Source organism: Sardina pilchardus, chromosome 23 (genome assembly GCF_963854185.1).
Source record: "Sardina pilchardus chromosome 23, fSarPil1.1, whole genome shotgun sequence".
In the NCBI taxonomy this organism is placed as follows: domain Eukaryota; kingdom Metazoa; phylum Chordata; class Actinopteri; order Clupeiformes; family Clupeidae; genus Sardina; species Sardina pilchardus.
This window is the reverse complement of record NC_085016.1, coordinates 16798837-16816351: the sequence shown is the minus strand read 5'-3', so window position 1 is coordinate 16816351 and position 17515 is coordinate 16798837. Positions and strand designations below refer to the sequence as shown.

Here is a 17515-nt window from a genome sequence, read left to right as displayed (position 1 = left end):
CATAAATGGCATATCAGGTGTAGTGATTTAGCCAAGAGTTGGAGTTTAGCCATAATTATTGTCTGGGGACAAGGACATGTGAAAGTTATGCGGCACTTGAAAAAGTCTACACCTTTGCTATGATCTGATAGTTGTTTTCTAAGGTACTTCTTTGATGCAGGAACAAATGGGTGAGTCCTCTCTTTTCTGACATTAACCATCGAGTGTACATGCAATGCAGAAAATATGCAATAGAATAATAATAAATGATAGAACTGACTAACAGGCAGACGAGTTTCACCATATTCGAAGATTCATGTGATTTTCATGTCTTTTTTTATTGACAAATTTGTTTCATATTACCTCTAATCACACACACACACACACAGTCTCACACACACAAGCAGTCACACACACTCACAGGCCTTAATTTAGCGCTTGGACTTGATTGTAGAACAAACCTCACTGTGACATCAGGTTGCAGGGGTCATCAGGTGGACGCTGTCACATTAATGCACAGTAGTAAACATACTTTCAGTGATGAAATCCAGAATGATTAATTTCATCTCAAACATCATTTCAGCATTTCACCTAACGTGCCTGCACCACCATTGTGTTGCAGTGGATTGGCATCTTAACACAACTACAGTTTGGAAAAGTATTACATTTGCATACAAATGAATCCTCAAAAAGAAAAAAAAAGAAAAAAAAATCAAAACTTCAAAAACTTTGAAAGAGCAACAAACCCTTACAATTTGAGTTGAGTTCTTAACACCCAGTTTACCTTAAAAACCCTTTAATACCTAGAGAGGCTGTTTGCCTAGAGGAGGCCCATAAGCTTTCACAGGGCTTTGAGGCTATGACTATCTGCCTATCCCCACGTCTGCCATAGAATACAAAAATGAAAGCAAAACCGAAATGAAAACAAAAAAAAGTCAAACGCAAATGAGACGAGTAACAAAGAGAAGTAAAAAATTTATTGCAGTATTTGTTCCTCCAGAAGTGCAGGGGGGATCCCTTTTCTCTCTCTAGGGGGATGACCTAATACATCAAAATCTACATTTACAAAAAGAAAAAAAAGAAAAAAAAAAGAAAAAAGAAAAGAAAACCGACACCGCTCCTTCCTGTAGGCCACAGATACTGCATGCTCCGGTTCAAACAGAATAAATTACTTCCTGGAGACTTCAGCGTTACAGCAGGGCCAAACAAGGGAGGGGAGAAGTCAAAGGTCATTGCCCTGGATACTGCGCTAAGCTAAAGAAATCCATCCATCCGCCGCGAGGTTAAACTCCAAGAACACTTTATTAAGAACATCAACAGACTAATTTCCAACATTCACTTTAAGTTTATTTTTTTTAAACAGATTTTTTTTTGTCAGATATAAACATTTTTGTTTTTGTTTTTTTCTTCTTGGTGTGTTAAACTATGATACAGTGGGAGTAAAAATCAAACAACCGAGTTTGCTGCACAACAGCGAAGGAGCTCCCACACATTGCTTCCCAAACATTCTCCTTCCATGTGTGCGTCTCTCCATATGTCTATGTCCTCTTTATGTCCTGGATCCCAGCAAGTCCTTCTGCACAATTTCTTTTGTCCTGTTTAACTTAGTCGAGTCCCATTGATCCACCAGCAGTTCAACACAGACCACAAACGTCCCTGCACGTTTTTTTTCCTCTCCCCTCCATCCCCGGCCCTTCCCCCCCGCCCCACAACCAACTCTTAATTTTGTGTGTCTGCGCTACTCTCGCATGTCCTCTATAGGGTTTTTAGAAAATGCCGGAATCCCAATAAAGTTTGGCTGCAGAGAGTTCCTGTCAAAGTGTTCACGTACGTGTTTTTGCGTGTATATGTAAGGTATGAGTGTGTGAATGTGTGTGTGTGTGTGCGTGTGTATGTGTGTGTGTGTGGGAGAGAGATTAGCTGGAGCTGCCCTCCTTGGCCGCGTACAGTGACCGTAAAGTCTGCACCACTTTGTTAGTAAGCTTGTGCGCACTCGTCAAGGCAATCTTCTTGTAGATGATGTCCGACTCTTTGATGCTGTCCACCCAGGGCACCAGCTTGCGGCCGTCGCGCTTCTTGGCCTCCGCCCACGTGCCGGAGTACGAGCCGGCCATCCAGTGGACGCTGTAGCCCGTGCTGGTCTTCTGGATGACCCGCGCGATCTGCGGCCGGTCCTTGTACTTGGGGCAGAGTATGGCGATGACGTCCATGGCATCCACCGCCTCGTTCATGTGGCCGTCTGGGTCGCCCCCTCGACTCCGTGACCGCCGTGATGACTGGGACAAACAAGACAAGAAAAGCAGGTTAGGATGAAGATCTGTGCCAAAGCAGTGGACAGCGTGACATTAACATTTCGCAGTTTACATGTTGAGGATTGACCAGAGTGTGCTATTGTGGTCTCACATCTCTTTAAAAACTCTTTCCCACATATTAAAGTGACCATAATACATGCTCTAATGTGGATCTTGACAAACATTATGAAGTTTTACTACCCACAAATAGTCTTTACTATTATAGCTTGTTTACCCAAGCCCCAAATTCCAACAACCAGACTTTGTAGATTAATGTAGGTCACCGTGACCTGAGGTCCAGAACATTTTGATACTGAATCTGAGATCTGATAACAACTCCATAAATTGACTTGTTACAGAATGACACTACAATTACAGAAATGTCTGGCTTTGTTTTCGTCCTCACCCCAGGTGTCTTCTCATCCCCGTCGCTCTCATCGTCCTCAGAATCGGCGGGTGGGGCCGGGTTGTTCTTGGGGCTAGCACCGCCCAGCAGAGCGCTGATGGCCTTGTTTCGGGCATTGGCGCTCGCTGCGGCAGCCTCTCCTTCCTCGTCCTCTTCATCTGGATCCAAGTGCTCCATCAGAACCTTGAACTGTGGTGGTGGAGGAGGAAGAAGATGACAGGGTCAGGGGGTCTGCTATTAACCTGCACTCACCGGGCTGGAGCTATTAACTAGAGCAAAATGCAGCCAATGCAAATTTCCTTTCATAGCTTTAAAGCACAGGGTTCCCCTATTTAAAGTGTCATGATATGCACGTCGGCAATGACTGCTCCTACAGCTGCCCACATGTACACATGTAGCTTGGGCAGGGGATTTCCTCTATTTTCCCCCTGAAACAGTTTGGTCATTCCCAAGTTCAGTCAAATTTAGCATACATAGATGACCATTCCAAGGTTTTTTCTTTTCTTTTTAGGGCAGCAGAAACTGATGATCGAGAGGGCATGCTTACGTCCAGATATTGCCTAACGATCCTCTTCTTGAGATCGTAGGTGATGTCAGCCCTGGACAGGTCATTGCCGAGGAACTCGAGGGTCTGCCGGGGACTGAAGTGCACATTGTTCTTCCTGTTCACGGCTTTATCGTACACCTTGGCTGATTCCGTGGGAGAATACTTTTGTATTTTACTGCAGGGACAGAAAGATGACAGAAAGATGTGATGATGAAGTTGAAAAATATCAACTGAGACAATTCACATTTCAGACGGGAGTTTGTGTGAAGTGGTGTGAGCTCATTACCATGGCGTTTGAGCAGAGATGATTGAGTGTGTGTGTGTGCGTGTGTGTGTGTGTGTGTGTGTGTGTGCGTGTGTGCGTGTGTGCGTGTGTGCGTGCGTGCGTGTGTGTGTGTGTGTGTGTGTGTGTGTGTGTGTGTGTGTGTGTGGTCCCCACCTGTCGGAGAAGCCGTAGAGGTTCTTCAGGTGCTGCTTCAGCACCAGCAGGAGCAGGATGCCCTGAGACGCGTTCGCAAAGTCCAGCAACGGGATGGGGTTTTCCGGGAGACGGTCCATCACCTTTTCGACGTCGTCCACGTCCGAGTCGGAGTCCGAGACCAAACCGGCCGCCTGTCGCTTGCTCTTCTTTGGCCTCCTCTTCACCTCCTCGTCGTCGTCGTACTCGTCCGAGCTGCTCCCCCGGCTCATGTGAAGTTTCTCGTCCTCGTCCTCCGAGCCGTACTCCCGCTGCCTCTCCCGCTCCCGCTCTCTCTCGCGCTCGCGTTCCCGCTCTCTTCTCTTCTCCTTCTTATCTCGATGCCTGGGCTCCTTCTGTAAAGACTGCAGGGTAGAGGGATCGTTAATAGCCGCGTCTCATTTCTACTCGAGTTTTACTTTGCACAAAGGCCTGTTGGATAAGTACCGGCAGCGCTTATGGCTTATGCAGGGAACGAGAGCTGTAAATGACTGGATCCAAGTGTGCAGGGTCTGAATTGGAGCACCTCCTCATAGCTCTGGATCTACATTGATCATGATTGTCTTGGTGTGATTTGTTGTAATAGTATGACAATCAATGAATGGACGCAAGCGTGTGTCTTACTGTAATTTGGAGTGCCACAGTAAGGCTCCATAATGACCAGAGCCGCTTTTTCACCTGATCATGACCGCTTTGGAGATTTGTTGTAGCAGTGAAGTTAGCAGAGTGCTGAAGCGGATTACTGGCGGAGATTGTGTGCGCTGCGTGTGTTTGGCGTGAGTGGGGGTGTGTGCCCTACCTCTTTAAAGCTCTGCAGCAGGTTGCTGCCGGACACAGACAGCGTGATGTCTATGTGGTGCATGATGAAGAGAGGCTCCTCCTGGCTCTGGAAGGGGAAGCAGGCCAAGTTGTCGGCGATGAAGAGAAGCATGTTGACCTCCGTTTTCTGCAGGGAGAGTCGGGAAAGCAAATGAGTCCTCAAGCCTACTCAAAAGGCTGTGTCGGTTATGTTTCCTCAACAACCATGGGATAACAAGCATGATCACATGTTCCACATAAGAATTTGTCAAAGGGCTGCTCGATTATGGATTTTAAATCATGATTATTTTGGTCAATATTGAGACCATAACTATTGCACACAATTACTCAATAATGAGTTAATTTAATAAAAAAATAGTGATTTTCTAAACTGAAAAAAAATAGAGTATGTCAAATTGAATCTGAAACACGATTCAATTTGAAGGAATGTGCTGGGGGGCATTCAAGACAAACCGAGGGCATTGTTGCAAAACAGGATGCAGCAAAGTAATTGTTATGATCTCAATTATGTTGTTTGTATAATCAGAAGTCATCACTGAAATTGCACAGCAGTCCTCACCGCGCTGTCGTCGAACAGGTTGAGCAGGGAGATGAGGAAGGCTCTGCGATGTTGCCGGTTGCTGCGCACCATTGAGAAGAGGTGCGAGCAGAGCGCTGAGTGCGTTTCGTCCTGCCGGAAGCCCCGCACGATGGAGACCGGCTTGGCCGCGATGGACAGCTGCAGCTGGTAGGACATCTTCATGCCCGCCACAGCTTTCATCTGCACACAGCAAACAAATAAGATAACTGACTGTTTGACTCAAACTATCATATATTGAATGGGAACTGCTTCTGTTAAAGTATACTCTCTACTTGAAAAGATCTGTAATTAAGTAATAAGCCAAAAAGAGGCCATAGGTTGTTCCAGCAGTTCTAGAACAGCTAAGGCATGTTGTTAGGCACGCCAAGCTGAGCCAATCATAATAATCAACTCACATGGATGAATCCTGTGTATTTCTTGTCGATTTCAACCAGTTGCTGGTCTGACTTGTTTCGCATGCTGGGCTCGGGGTCCGTTCCCATGGCGATCAAGTAGGGCACACACTGTAAATGTGACAAAGATGAAAGGTCAGACGCATGTCAATGTTTTACATGCATGTAGAAAGGATACATCTGTGTATACCAGCACAGGCATGTTTGTGTGGGTGACTGCAGTTATACTGGAAATAACTGTACCCCAGACAGTGTGTGTGTGTGTGTGTGTGTGTGTGTGTGTGTACACATATACCTGCACAGGGTGGACGAGGCCCTGATTAAGCGTGAGGGCGATGACGTTGAGTGCGAAGTGTCGGACGTTGGACTGCGTGTGGAAAAAGGCCTCCAGCACCTGCTTCAGGTAGAGCTGCATGATGGAACTGCTCATGCCAGACGAGATGTCTCCCATCTCCTTCAGGTCCTCCTGCTTCGACAGCTTCTTCCCTGCAGGGGGCGACAGAGAGCAGGTCAGCAGGGTCTCACAATCAAACTTAAACTCAACGAATTGAAACAGATTGGCATATTATGGCCAGACGACCTATTTCTCTCAGGTAAGTTGGAACTTAGTAGAAAGTTTGAGTTTTGCATGTGCATGAGACTCAGAATTTAGAAGGCCTAGCTGAAGGCCTACTAAACAAAGAGTGAAGTGAATAACCAGTCTCAACCAACATGTAAGTCATGTAAGTGTAGAAACAGCAGCCTTCATTTTCTACAGATTGATGACTGATACTACTCCAGGTGCAGAAATGTGAGGTTGAGGGTACGTTAGAGAGAGACACTCACACTCTCTGTCAGCCTCTTGCATGCGTGAGTCCTCCTCCTGCAGGTACGTCTGCAGATTCTTCAACACCTGGATCTTCAGGTTGTCCGACCTCTTCCTGTCTGACAGGATGTCGTTGTAGAGGTTCTTCACGTCCGGGACGAACATCAGGCCTGGGTGTTGGATGAACAGGAAGCCTGGATGGGGGCAGACAGTTGGCAAGTCAGAGATGCAGTATTTCTATGCCATTTCCTTTACAATGACAAGCCTCCCTACTGATGTAAATGCAAACATTTACTCATGTAACAATTAATAGCCACTAAAATACTGCATATTTTTCCATCTGGGCTTGACGTGATTTTAATTAACCTGGCTAGCTACTGCTTTTAACCTTGATGGATGCTGCCTTTTATGATCTCTTAATGTGTTCTTCCTTTTTTTGTCCACTTTTCTCTGTTTTTAATGATGCTTTTAACATGCAGCACTTTGAGATGCGTTGAAGGTGAGTTATAGATTAAATATATCACTATTACCATTAGACTGAACTTTTGCCTCATAAATCCTCTAGAGAAATCTCATGCACCAAGAGTTTGATTATAAGCTGCATGTTATAATCAAGTATTTCTGAGTAACTACTGTACTTCTAAATGCTCTGTCGTACCCACACAACCTCAAGTGCTTTATCTGTAATAGGACTTGTCTATTTTAAGAGCTTTATAATAAAACCTTCCTACCTCAAGTGCTTTAGAATTAAGTATTCCACTTCAAAGGCATTTAAAATGATACATTTAACCATACACATATACATCGACAGCTATATACACAGACAAGCCCCCTGGCGCTGCTAAAGAAATGTGCTGATTCTAATAGCCTGCAGCAACTTAGAGACATTAGTCTTACCCAAGCCTATGATGGCTTTGGTCTGAACCTCCTCGTCGTCAGTCCTGGTGAAGTACAGCAGTAGCTCCAGCACTTTGTCCTTGATCACCACCTGAACAAAAAAGCAGGAGAGTGGAGTCTGTCAGAACTGAGAACAAAACATCTCGAGGGACACCGGGACACACAGGTCTTAACTTGAAGTTTATTTTTCCTCAGATGCCGTATTTATAGAAAGCAATTGCACCCCTGCATTTTCTTCAGGTGGATTTAATATATTAATTTAATGTGTTTAAATCAATAAAATGTGCACACAGCAATTAAACACACATATGTCCAGTTCATTATACCCTATTTAACTGTTCTCCCCAACAGGGTATACTGTACCTTGCTGTTGCCTTTAAACTCTTCCAGGTCAAAGTCAAAGTGCCGACAGAGGGCCCCCACAGTGAAGAGTGAGCGCAGCAGCGCAGGCTTGTTACTGGACAGCACCGTGCCGGTCGGGTCCTCCTGGTGCTGGACCTTCAGCTTATTCAACGCACCTAACAGAGCACACAACAAACATCCCACACATCAACCAAATCCAAAATCAAGCAACTAGGTGCAGTTTTTATTGTTGTTGTCGATTTGTTTGAAATCGGACATACTGTAACTGGATTGAGATTCAGGCAGTCTGAAGACTTCTTGCATTTTTTTTATATCTTACCGTAGTATCGGTTGAAGCAGGTGAGAACAAACTTGTAGTTATGAGTGACCTTGTTCACGACAGCGCCAAGGCAGCTAACCGAGTTTTGCACCACCTGACAATGATAAGACACAGACAGAGAAGAAAGAGAAATGTGGAAGTGAGTGCATTGTCATACGCAAACTACACCTGCACAAGGCACCTCAGTGTGTTATTTTCAAGCTTTCCATGCGTGTTCCAACTATATGAAAGCAGTGCTGGAAAACACGTCTGGATGAAAAGTATTTTTGTGACCACCACTCTTGTAGTTTCACCCACCAGCATGCCATATTTGATGATGAGCTTCATCAGGTCCTCCTCGATGGTGGCGAGGAAGGTCTCGCTCGGGTGCTCCATCAGGGGCACCACCAGCTCCAAGATCTTGGCCACGTTGCAGATCACCACAAAGTCATTCTGAGTCTGAGTGGAGAAAGAGGGATGTTGAGAAGAAAGGTCAGCACCCTGTGTATAAACACATGTATGTGCATGCAGCACACAACCACTAGATGGCGGCAAAGAGCTAGAATTGAGAGAGGCTGCGTGGACTTAAATCCAAGGCCTGGCCATGTGTTTTTGCAAAGTGATTTGAACAACAGGACCATTATAATTGCATCACACAGATAAACAATCACATGCCAGAAACCAGCAACACCCAATCTATCCGACATGTTGAGAACGGCGCTCACCACACAAACAAATTAGACAGATGTTTGCTGCCACAACCTCTCTGCCACAAACTATCAGCAGACAAGTTGCAGGCCCAGGCTATTTAACACTTCATTCCAAAAAAGAGTTTAGCAAACATCAGAAATGCAGTCTTCGCACATGGTCTATCAGGTATGAATCTTAACGGAGGGTTTAAAGCATTACAGTGTAGTAGACGGTTAGGAAGACTGCTTACGTTGCACTTGGAGGTCAGGTACGGCTGCATGGTCATGGCATGCTTGACCATCAGCTGCGCACGGATCTTACTAAAGAGGTAGAGGGTAGTGATGCAGGATAACAGACGGTTGGAGTTCACCGCCTTATTCTCACAGTCTGAGGAGATACACACACACACAAACACACACACACACAGACACACACAGACATCAATTAGTCAATGCAACAACGAGTTACCTGCACAACTACGTGAAAAGAGGACATAGTTATGACACCTCTGGCAATTTAACATTCATCTCAATTTAACATAGTCTTAACAGGCTCTGTACCTGCAAGAGACTCCTCATACTTGAGGATGTGCTCGACCAGATTGTCCACCAGCTGAACGCAGGCTTTACGCGCCGGCCTATAGGAGGCATCCTCCTCTGCCTTCAGCAGCTGGACACACACACAGAAACACAGACACACACCATTAGACTACAGAACCATTGGCTAATAAGGTGTAACAGAACAGGAGACATGAAGTCTCTCACTGAATTAAAACTCCATGTAAGAGTGCATTGACAATTAATTCCATAGACCTGTATACAAAATCAAATGTCCTTACTTTACCAAAACTTTTCATTAATTAATTAATTAATTGACTGAATTGATGACTTTTTCTGTCCTGGAAAAAACAAATTCCTTAAAGAAAATAAACTTACATTTTGAAGCAGCTGCTCAAACCAGTCATACCCCGTATCTCTGCACGCTGATACCTACACAAAGGGAGAATGGAGAGAATCAGTCTCGTCGTATTTCACATTTCCACTGACACCGGTCACAATCCCTAGCCTGACGAGCCAGACCCACATCAAGATGTAGGGTCTGGGAACTCACCATAACAGGGCTCAATCGGAGGGGTGGGATAAACGACTGTCTTTCAAATTCCCTCTCCACGCAATAGGATAGCGCTAAACAAATCATCTTGTTTTCAAGTAGCAGGATGTTTAACGGTCGCAATTTTTGGTCGCAGGTCAGTCGTCATTATGTTAAGCCCGCCTAACCCTCTATACACAATGTGATTGGCCTGAGAGAAGTTACCTCGTGTCAGCTCGCAAGCCAACAGAGAGTTGCTAGACTACCCTGGCAGCAAATTAGACTTTCTGCTGCTAGGGGCATCTAGATTTCTAGGCTCCACAATCCCTTCATTAATAACAAATGTGGGTAAAGAAGTGTTAGGCATAAGTTCGCAGTCAGGACTTTTCTTAGGAAATCAAACGCAACTCACCACGTCAGTGATGTTGAGGATCTTCCTGGTCATGGCCTCTTTGTCGTGATTCGGCGTTGGCGTGAACCAGAGCTTCTGGAATGTTTCATTCACAAGTTTCTGTAAGGGAGCAGAGCACAAAAATCATTATTCAACGGCTGGCGTACGTTCAGTGGTCTGCCTACATTAACCCAGGAAACACCTGAAACCTCATAAAAACAAATTCAAACTGCAACTGGATGTGTGTGTGTGTGTGTGTGTGTGTGTGTATATACACACTCACCTTAATGCCCTCCTCATCGTTGACCCTGCGGATCATCTTCACACACATCTCAGTGATCTTGCTGAAAGTGGGCTGCTCCAGGCAGATGTCTCTCAGGATCTTAATAACCCTCTTTCTCACACTGATGCCCGTGTCCTGCACACACACGCGCACACACAAACATTTATTTAATGCATTTAGGGTAGCAGCCAAGTTTCATGTAATCCCGCTCCCAACAAGTGGGATAAAAGTCAACATTATGGTATTAACAGTATCAGAAATCACGAAGAGATTATCACATCATTAAAAGAATAAAATGAAACCACTAATAAACACCTGACAACACGAAACTGTGGTATTACAGGTTTCTCCTCTGCCAATACCAATAAAAGCAACTGTAAAACCTCAACCTTTAACGGCCCTGGCACCAGTCGCATCAGCTGTGCTTACGCTTCCCCACCCATAGATGGCAGTGTGGCGCTGAGCAGATCACCTGACGTGAACTTTCATACTCCGATTGAACCCTTGTCTGGATAGTGACGTCCTTGGAGTCTGCACAGCTGATGCTGATGGGATTCTTTGGGTCACACCATGAGCGAAAGCTCTCCCGTCTAACCTGACACCTGACTGATCAAAACACTGAGACTCCAGCACCATCGACTCCACCACAAACCGGTGATGCTGCACACTATTGGAGGATCTGCTCTCTTAGAATCAGATTTTGACGAATATGAGAAATCAATTGAAAACTTCCCAACAGCAGACACTACAGATAATGTTTGTGCAACATTTGTGCAAACATTGTCAGTTTGACTTGGACTTGCTGCTCCTCAAAGTTAGTGAAAGCTATGAGAAGTCATCTAGCAGGATCAGTTAATACAGGTTCGACGAACACCTGTAGAGTTCGGTGGCTGGCAAAAGCATTCCACTGACATGACATTACTTTGCTTGCTGCGGTTACACTCATTCTCAATTGTGCTCCTTCATCTGGGGGGTCAAAGGTGAGAATTCGACCCTAAGCAAGAGGTCACAAGTCACGGCGTCCTCACCAGTATTCTCTCGATGAGCATGTCGTAGTACTGCTCGGTGAGCTGGGGCCGGCTCAGCACGAAGCGACCCAGCAGCTCTACGGCGGCCTCGCGCACGCTGGTGGAGTTGTCCATGAGACGACAGTGCACCCCGCGCTGCATGTCCGACTGATGGGAGGAGGGGTCAGAGAAACACACACACACACACACACACACACACACACACACACATACACGCACGCACGGTCAAGACAACAGTCAGGCAGTTTGCAAACACATGCAACAGAATGCATAGGAAAGCAAAAGGCTAAGACAAAGTTAGAAAACTACACTACACTTCACACCCACAAACATCAACCTCCCGCTCTCTCTTTCTTTCTATCTCTTTCTCTCTCTCACACACACGCATATACACACACACACACAATAATAGCGAAACCAGAAACACACATTCAGAAACCATACACTCACACACACACACAGGGAATCTAAAAATAAAAGTGCACTAAGTAAGGTTATCGAGGTCTGCAGTAGTATCACTGGTTTAATTCTCAAACCTGCTGTTACGAGTCTACATCCCGACAGACAGACAGACAGACAACCCTCCTGAAGTGTTGAACTTCAGCATCAGTAAGCACACAGCAGCAGCAGCGGCGGCAGCTCACTCACCCTTGCGAGAATGCTGGGATCCACAGCCACCACCTCCGACAGACACTTCATGGCTTTGGTCCGCACCGCGATGGCACTCTCCCCCAACACTCTCAGAATCTGTGCAGGGACAACACAAGCTCAGGTGTCAGCCCCTCGTATCTAGCCGAGTTGTTATCATGAACAAAGGACAGGGTAGCCGCACACTCTCGATCTCTTTTCAAGCTATTTGTTCAAGACCGACGTTTTGCAAAACAGCCTTATCATGCACACTGTTGTCGACATGACTGAGCTCCAACCCACCTGTGTTAAATAAATATCAAAGCTCTGCGCAAACGGCCTCATGGAGGCCAAATATCTGACGATCAGGCAGGCGTCTTCGTAGTCAACCGTGTCCGAGTTCATCCTACGGAGCGAGAGAAAGGGGTTAAGAAGGAACAAAGCATTATGGGACATTATTACAAACACCAATCGCACAGATCAACAGGGCCCGTATTCACAAAGCATTTTATCTTACCACTAAGAGTACTCCTAAATCGCGCTAGAAGATTTTAGTTAGGAGTTTTCCGTTAAAAGTTATTCACAAAGCCTTTCAGACCTACTTTTAGTAAGGAGAAACGCCCACTCCTAAACTAAAAGTGAGTCTTCGTTGCTATGGTTGACGTCATTACTCATGCACGAGCTTGATGAAAGTGACCACCTTGATTGGCTGGTGATTGTAACGCGGGAATGATGGCAAACCTCCCCTACAATGAGTTGAGTGACAGGTGTAAGGTCTTAGCTGGTGAGAATGCGTGCGCTATGTCGGGCTGTGAAGGATGGAAGATGATGAATAAATAGGCATAGCCTTAATGAATAAAGAGTAAAGCAAGCCTAGGCTTAATGAAACACTATGGACTGGAGCAGTATCTTTGCAACATGTTTTAAATTAATCTGTATGAAAACACGTAGCCTATAGGCTATTTGCAAAGAGGAGAAGCGATTTAATTTAATTAAGCACAATGAGACGTTACATTTAGTTTACATGCCATGGTGGTTTTGGTTGTCGGTGGCATTATTGCATTTGCATCCTTAGTTGCAATGCACATTTATTCCCTTGCATGACAGCGAGCTCCTCCTGCACTGCACGGTCATTTCAAAACATCGCGACGTGAAATGCCACTAAAAGCGGGTTGTGAATAGGTCTTAGTGAGTTAGAAGTCCTCTCGAGTTCTTTTACGCTGTCCTAGACTTAGGAGCTAATTTTAGGCTTAAAATGCTTTGTGAATAACTTTTAGTGAAAAAAATTAGGAGTCATAAAGTTAGGAGTGACACGCCCATTATTTTTAGGAGTTCCTCCCTAAATTCGCCAGTTAAGAGCTACTTTTAGCCCTAAAATTCTTTGTGAATACGGGCCCAGGGATGTATGTCGAGTCTAATTCACAGCAAAGTTGCAAAGGTTTTTTTGCCAGTAAGCAAAAAGGCTTTTACTAATGCAGTATCAATTAAGCCACAGGTCCGTAGTTTAAAAGTTCAGATTAGTTGAGTAAATTTCATGCCTACGGCAATCATTTTTCCACCAATCGCTACAAGTTACTGAAATTTAATGAATGATTTTTTCACGTTCTCTAACCGTTGCATCGCTGTTAGTGTCTAACTGTCTGAATACAGCTTTACACTAAAATCTCTTTAGCCGTTATTAGCCTATTTCACAAGATGTCGCCACTGTGTAAACTAACTTCCTCTGGAACAGTTCAGTCTATAGGAAAACAGGAAGATGTTTTACCCTGCCAATTAAGGCATCATTAACATCAACTAGGCCAGACACCTGGACACTGTGAAATTGGCTCATTACATAGCAATGACTGGCTTAATATGAGGGGCGGTGGACTCGGACGCAGACAAGGGCGGGCAGCAGGCGTGCGTACTTGAGTGAGCTGAACTGCGCGGGCAGGCTGCTGACGATGACGCGCAGGAACTTCTTGCGGCCCTCGGCGCGCTGCATGATCTCGCTGGTGGTCTCCATCTCGCGGGCGTGGTGCTGGCTGTCCGAGTCGTCGTCCTTCTGGTTCTGGTTCTTCATGGCCTTCTCCATCTCCGTGGTGGTGTCGCGGAACCACTGCGCGATGTAGAACTTACGGGCAAACTAGAGGGGCGGTGGAGAAGGGGAGAGAGTGGGTTAGAGTGGGGAGTGGAGATTGAGACAGAGAGTGTGACCGCAGAAGAAGGAGGATTGATTAGTCAAAATAAAAATATGTCAAAGGAGGGAGAGTCAAGAAGAGAAAAAGAAAAAGCGAAAGAGAAAGGGAGAAACAGAGATACAGAGAGAAGAGGTAGATTCTGTACCAGTACAATCTGTACTCTCTATGAACACAAGTGAAAATTGAGACCACATCTTTGAAGCTTTGCCAGTTTCTTCTGGTCCTCGCTGGAGGAGAGAGACTAAGGCTGACATTGCCCTGGCTGACTCACCGCCAATGAGGGGTCGTTGTCCGAGTTCCCGTCCAGATAATCCAGCAGTGCCTTCTGAAGCTGCTGAGTCTCATCGTTGCCCGAGGCCTAGCAGAGACAGAGCACAGGGTCAGGGTTAGAAGCAGCAGCTAGCTGAGGACAGTCTACAACACACTCACCAGCCACCAGCTTGCACGCATCCAAACAACATTATAATCTCCAACCACAAAGACAGTCACCAATTATTTTGAAGCTTGAGACACTAGCTTGCTTTGCTTTTTCAAAAATGTCAGAACTCCCAACATCAAAGTCTGCTTTATTGAGCCTACTTAAAATGTTACAGCATAACACATTTTTGACCAACAAGGGAGGGAGGTGGAACATTCAGCCATTCAATCGTTTTGTCTACCTCCCGCAATATTCGGTCAATGGATTTCTGGTCCATCTTGCTGGTGACCGCGTCCTTGCGCAAGCGAGCAGCAACGGTCCCCAGGTAGTCCAGCGAGGCCACCCGGAGAGCCATCTCCGTCTGCTTATTACTGAACTGGTGTACCTGGGACGGAGGAGGACAGGAGAAACGTTAGATCCAAAATGACCCACTCAACTGAACAGAAAGATGGAGGGTACAGAAGCATTATCAAAGGCAGTCTCGGTAACGATGTAACGATTTACAGATAAACAAGGATCAAGGAGAATAAGCCTCTAACAAAGATTGCTAACAGTGACTACACAGTGAGCCGTGAAGGTCGTTGTCACCGCTTGGTTTGACCTTTGACCTTTGTGACCCCCCAGAGTGTCAGAATCTCACCAGTAGACGTCCCAGCAGACTTAGCAGCAGCTCGGCAGCCGGCCAATCCGGCTTGTTAACCGTGGAAAGGAGATCATGGACAAAGTTCTCAAACAGTGGCCGGTAGTCCTCCTCCCCTTGCTTACTGCCACACCTGAGAGAGAGAGAGAGAGAGAGGAAAAGAAAAGGAGAGAAAAAGGATGAGAGGAAGCTGACGAAACGACAAACGGATGGACAATTTCACAGGGTCTTGTGAAGGACCACAGGGTGATTTAAAACGGTCTTTGATGACCTTGTGATGACCGTGACCCATTGACCTACTTTTTGAGGAACACAGAGAGAAAGTTCTGGGCCGTCCTCATCGCATTCTCGTACGAGTTTGTAATCAGGAGATCGTGATCCACCTGAAAGATGACCACAGGAAAATCCAACATTGATCTACATCCATAATCGTCATAATTCATCATGAACAATGAGGACATGAACACTGGCAATCATGACAAAAAGACAGCATCACTCTGGCTCACTAGCAGAGGTGGAAAAGTCCAGCTTCAGAGAGTAAAAGTCCTACCACATATCTGTGCCAACCATTCACTTAAACCAGCTGATTCTAATTAGCACAACTCTTCAGCTGGTTAGAGCAGCTAATTAGTGAGATCACCCGTGTTAAGTGCACAAGAAGAACCAACACATGGGTTTCATCAGGATCCTTTTCACAGGTGTAAAAAATCAAGCACCTTGATTATGAATGCAGACTGCATGGTGCTTAATCAATCCACCTGTGGAAAGGGACCTGATGAAACCCATGAAAACATGGTTGGATTTTTACTTTCTGAAGCTGGACTTTTCCACCTCTGGTCACTAGCAACCTACACATTCAGACATGAACTGATGAATTCAATAATATGAACCTGCCACTGACGATGCCCTTGGTCACTCTTTGTCCGATAGCAGTATTATAAGCTAGGCTATTGCTGCGCCACTCCTTCCTCCCACATACTATTTGGCTTGTGTTGTTAGCTGAGCATTGCTAGTCATTGTCTCTTGGTAATGGCCTGTTGACATGGAGCATCTGTACTGCTCTCACCTTCTTGTCGTACTCATCGTCCGCGTCCTTCTCCGTGGGCAGATGCACTACGCACTGGATGAGCTGCAGCACCAGAGCTGTCACCATCTGGATGTACATGGGTTCCCCATCCACATCGCTGCTGTTCAGCCTGACAACACACACACACACACACACACACACATTTAGAGTGACAGAAACATGCTGTGACAGTAGCACCAAATAATAACCTCCACAGACCCAAACTGACAGCATCTCTGCAAGCCACAGATGCTCGGGAGAAGCTGAAACTAGAGCCTCTGAACGATGTGCCACCATCTACCATTACTACTAACAACAATCCACCAGACATAGCTGCCCTGTCTTTTTCGAATGTAACGAAAAACAACACACCAAACCAAACATATTATCTTTAGTTTTTGCTTTTAAGTATAGGCCTCTCTCTTTGGGTCCAGCTCACTCCTGGCCTTCACAGAGGGGCATTGGCAGTGGGCTTCCCCCCATAGAGAGTGAAAGAGAGAATGTGGGAATACCTGAAGTTCCTCAGGCTCCTCTTGCTGGTGGGCAGCCGGGCCAGCGACGTGAGGATCTCCTCCAGGATCAGCTGCCTGTGCTTCTCATACCGAGAGAACACCTGCGACACACACACAACCATACGTCACTCACGCTGACTGACAGGGACTCTGTGTGTGTGTGTGTGTGTGTGTGTGTGTGTGTGTGTGTGTGTGTGTGTGTGTGTGTGTGTGTGTGTGTGTGTGTGTGTGTGTGTGTGTGTGTGTGTGTGTGTGTGAGAGAGAGTCTGTGAGAGAGTCTGCGAGGGTGTGTTTAAGCTAACACAGTGTTTTTCAACCTTTTTTGAGCCAAGGCACACTTTTTTCATTGAAAAAATCCTGAGGCACACCACCAGCCGAAAATGTTAAATAAAATGAAATTTTATGGAAAATGGAATTAAATAAAAATCTGTAGCCCGCATTAATGATATCAAGTCATTCTTGTCAAAGTGTCTTGAATAGGAATCAAATGAACACAAAGAAAATTATTTCTATTCACTCTTTTTTAGACCACTTAGGTGAAATTGGATAATTTCCCACGGCACACCTAACAATGTGTCACGGCACACTAGTGTGCCACGGCACAGTGGTTGAAAAACACTGAGCTAACACATTGCATGTGATTTGCTTCAGTGTGACTGTGCCCATGCAAATGTGTCTGGCAGTGTGGATGAGTGTGTTGAGGTCATTGCATTAGAGTGTGTGTGTCTAGGTTAAAATGGCCGGTGGAGTGTTTGGA

The 17515-nt window shown here is 45.7% G+C and overlaps 1 protein-coding gene across 5 annotated transcripts in view; it reads right to left on the bottom strand.

The window, feature by feature from the left end:
* Window positions 1-934: 934 nt before the first annotated feature.
* Window positions 935-17515, bottom strand: part of nipblb (NIPBL cohesin loading factor b) — a 50323-nt gene continuing 33742 nt past the window's right edge. For all 5 annotated transcript variants that reach the window (XM_062527294.1, XM_062527298.1, XM_062527297.1 and 2 more), the window contains exons 20-47: window positions 16759-16859; window positions 16247-16376; window positions 15481-15563; window positions 15181-15313; window positions 14782-14925; window positions 14394-14480; window positions 13850-14067; window positions 12246-12348; window positions 11964-12062; window positions 11316-11462; window positions 10288-10422; window positions 10026-10124; window positions 9460-9513; window positions 9085-9193; window positions 8775-8911; window positions 8153-8293; window positions 7856-7949; window positions 7537-7691; window positions 7174-7264; window positions 6297-6470; window positions 5767-5957; window positions 5475-5582; window positions 5059-5259; window positions 4480-4626; window positions 3663-4045; window positions 3224-3398; window positions 2677-2865; window positions 935-2255 (exon numbers count right to left, since the gene is read on the bottom strand). In XM_062527294.1, the coding sequence (XP_062383278.1) occupies window positions 1896-2255; window positions 2677-2865; window positions 3224-3398; window positions 3663-4045; window positions 4480-4626; window positions 5059-5259; window positions 5475-5582; window positions 5767-5957; window positions 6297-6470; window positions 7174-7264; window positions 7537-7691; window positions 7856-7949; window positions 8153-8293; window positions 8775-8911; window positions 9085-9193; window positions 9460-9513; window positions 10026-10124; window positions 10288-10422; window positions 11316-11462; window positions 11964-12062; window positions 12246-12348; window positions 13850-14067; window positions 14394-14480; window positions 14782-14925; window positions 15181-15313; window positions 15481-15563; window positions 16247-16376; window positions 16759-16859 (4188 nt within the window). In that variant the 3' untranslated portion in view covers window positions 935-1895. The remainder of the gene's footprint in view (window positions 2256-2676; window positions 2866-3223; window positions 3399-3662; window positions 4046-4479; window positions 4627-5058; window positions 5260-5474; window positions 5583-5766; window positions 5958-6296; window positions 6471-7173; window positions 7265-7536; window positions 7692-7855; window positions 7950-8152; window positions 8294-8774; window positions 8912-9084; window positions 9194-9459; window positions 9514-10025; window positions 10125-10287; window positions 10423-11315; window positions 11463-11963; window positions 12063-12245; window positions 12349-13849; window positions 14068-14393; window positions 14481-14781; window positions 14926-15180; window positions 15314-15480; window positions 15564-16246; window positions 16377-16758; window positions 16860-17515) is intronic.